The sequence below is a fragment of the Penaeus japonicus genome, unplaced genomic scaffold (genome assembly GCF_977035675.1).
Source record: "Penaeus japonicus unplaced genomic scaffold, GWHDUDI00000001_assembly GWHDUDI00000001, whole genome shotgun sequence".
NCBI classification, from domain to species: Eukaryota; Metazoa; Arthropoda; class Malacostraca; order Decapoda; family Penaeidae; genus Penaeus; species Penaeus japonicus.
The window spans coordinates 42789866-42792560 of record NW_028234403.1 but is presented as its reverse complement, the minus strand read 5'-3'; the positions used below and the strand labels follow the sequence as shown (position 1 = coordinate 42792560).

At 38.1% G+C, this 2695-nt stretch overlaps 1 protein-coding gene across 1 annotated transcript in view; it reads right to left on the bottom strand.

Moving 5' to 3' along the window:
* Window positions 1-599: 599 nt before the first annotated feature.
* Window positions 600-2695, bottom strand: part of LOC147472545 (uncharacterized) — a 22216-nt gene continuing 20120 nt past the window's right edge. Inside the window, exon 3 of the mRNA XM_086546817.1 lies at window positions 600-1155. Within this exon, the coding sequence (XP_086402943.1) occupies window positions 890-1155 (266 nt within the window). The 3' untranslated portion in view covers window positions 600-889. The remainder of the gene's footprint in view (window positions 1156-2695) is intronic.

Genomic DNA, 2695 nt, shown 5'->3' with positions numbered 1-2695 from the left:
ATGATAATTTGATACATAGTAACATATAGATAGATATAGGTAGATACAGATAAATATAAAAGCTATAAATCATGAACACAGAAAAGGCATCAGAAAAAAGATACATGAACTGTCAAGCCTTTGAAGAAAACGCCGGCAATGTGTTTTCTACATTTCAAAACGTTCAGATGAATTAATAATCATTCCATACAGGAAAAAAAAATCTAAATCTACTTATGTAAAAAAAATAATAATAATAATAACTTGTATAGGCCTATGGATCATAGCGTGGATATTGGGGGGGAAAAATTCAAATGCCATGTGAAAGAAAATATTTCACATTTGCTAAAGATGTACGATTTCGTAAAATGAAAGTCAGTAATCATTTGATAAATAATATATATTCGCGTTTTCCTCTCCGAATACATCGTTCACTCACACCTGCATCTTCAAAACAGGTGTTGCTAGACACATCTGCGTCGCTCTGGTCCCAGCACAGAATATACTACGATTATACAAACACATGCGAAGGCGTACGTGAAAATAACACAGTGAAGATAAGCATATATCAACAACGCGCGCGCACACACGCACACACAAATGATAATAAAAAAATAATAAAATAACAATAATTTTTAATCTTTAATGAAAAATAACAATAATATTTAAAATTAAAGAAAATAAAATAGATAAATGATTAAATACGCCGACATAAAAATACATTAAAAATAATAAATTTAAAAATCATTAAAATAAAAACTTCTTTGGAAAGGAACCGCTGACACGCCACTACGAGTCAAGCACAAGCACGATTGCCTGACAGACTCTTCCAGGCCCTCGTAAGACACAGGCCAGTCAGGGCGAAAAATCTTTCTGTAAAACTCTTCCTCTTCTTCTTCTTCGTGTTGGTCTACGTCTTCGTCTTCGTCTTCGTCTTCGTCTTCGTCTTCGTCTTCGTCTTCGTCTTCGTCTTCGACTTCCGACTTCGACCTCCGCTTCGACCTCGACCTCGACCTCGACCTCGACCTCGACCTCGACCTCGACCTCGACCTCGACTTCGACTTCGACTACGTCTACGTCTACGTCTTCGTCTTCCTTCTATTCCTGTACCCGTTCTACTTCTTCGTCTTCCTTCTATTCCTGTACCCGTTCTACTTCTTCCTCTTCCTTCTCTTCCTGTACCACACAAAGGTCATTGATCATCGATTCTTTAAAAAATAAATAATACTTCTTACATAAGTCGGTAACCTTTCCATGGTGCAGAAACATACAGGGTTAAAGAGAAAATACATTACGGTAACACCTATTACTTGAAAAAAAATCTCGTAACATTACAAGATCTTCTTTTCCTCTTAATGTAGTAACAAAAACACTGCTTACGTATTATGACTTTTTTTTCCAATCTACCCTGCCTTGTTTCTCCCTCCTGTCGCTGCAGATACACAACACCTGTAGTAGTATGAGAACACTCTGTCCCTCCCCCCCCTCCTTTCTTTTCCTCGTAAAGGGAAAGAAGCACCCCTCACCCCTTCCCCTCTCCTTTTCTTTCCCCTGCAGGCAGCACCCTTTCCTCGTCTACCTTTCCTTCTCCTGTTGCTGCAGGTTTTAAAAAGACCATTTCAACGCTTCCTTTCTCTTTAGCCCAAATAGCACCGTTTTTTCTGCTTCCCTCCCTGTTGTCACCGAGGAAGACAACCCTCGCCGGCAACAACCTATTCCAACCCCAAACCTCCACCCCGCTACCCATCCCCTTCGCAAGTCCCAGGAACACCATATTGACTAGCCATCCTCGGAAACCTTGGAACCTTCCAAGAAGACCTTACACACATATGCACACAACTGCGTCCACACGCATGCATACAGCCCCGTCTCCACCCAAACACTCTCGGCATTGTTTCGGTCGAGTGTTTTAAATTCGGTTTTGATAAGTGCACTTACAAAGACTGTATGTACGCACACATATGCGCATGCATGCATACATACATACTACCATTAAGTAGAGTATATTCTAATATTAAAAAAATAACAACAGGGAATAAACATGTGGCAAAGATCAACATAGAAATAACAAGAACCACTTCTCATAAATAACAACGTAAGAATGGCAGATGCGATAAATATTAAAAAAACAATAATAAAAAATACATTCAAAGAACTAACAATAATGGTAATAACCATAGCGCTAATAGTCCTAGGTATTTAAAACTACTATTTAATTGCATGTGCTTATCTTCAGAGTTTTTTCACGTACACCCTCGAAAATATGTTTGTATATTTTTTTCATCCCATAGCGAATATAATAAATTTCCGCTTTATATGCCTATGCCAAGATGCCCCATCATCAGTATCATTATCATAATAATATTGATAATAATAATGCTAGTAACGATGATGATGATGATGATGATGATGATGATGATGATGATGATGATGATGATGATGATGATGATGATGATGATGATGATGATGATGATAATGATAATGATAACGACGATGATGATGATCATCATCATCATAAACAACGACAATAATAAAAACGATAATAATAATAACACACTAATAACAAAAATAACAAAACAACACGAAGAAGAACAGCAACAAGAACAACAGCCACACCAACAACAATACCAAAATGCAGTGCGAATGACCCAGCCCTCAAAATACCCCCGAGCCTATCAAGTCTACACTCTTGACGCGACAACGGCCGTACAGAGCC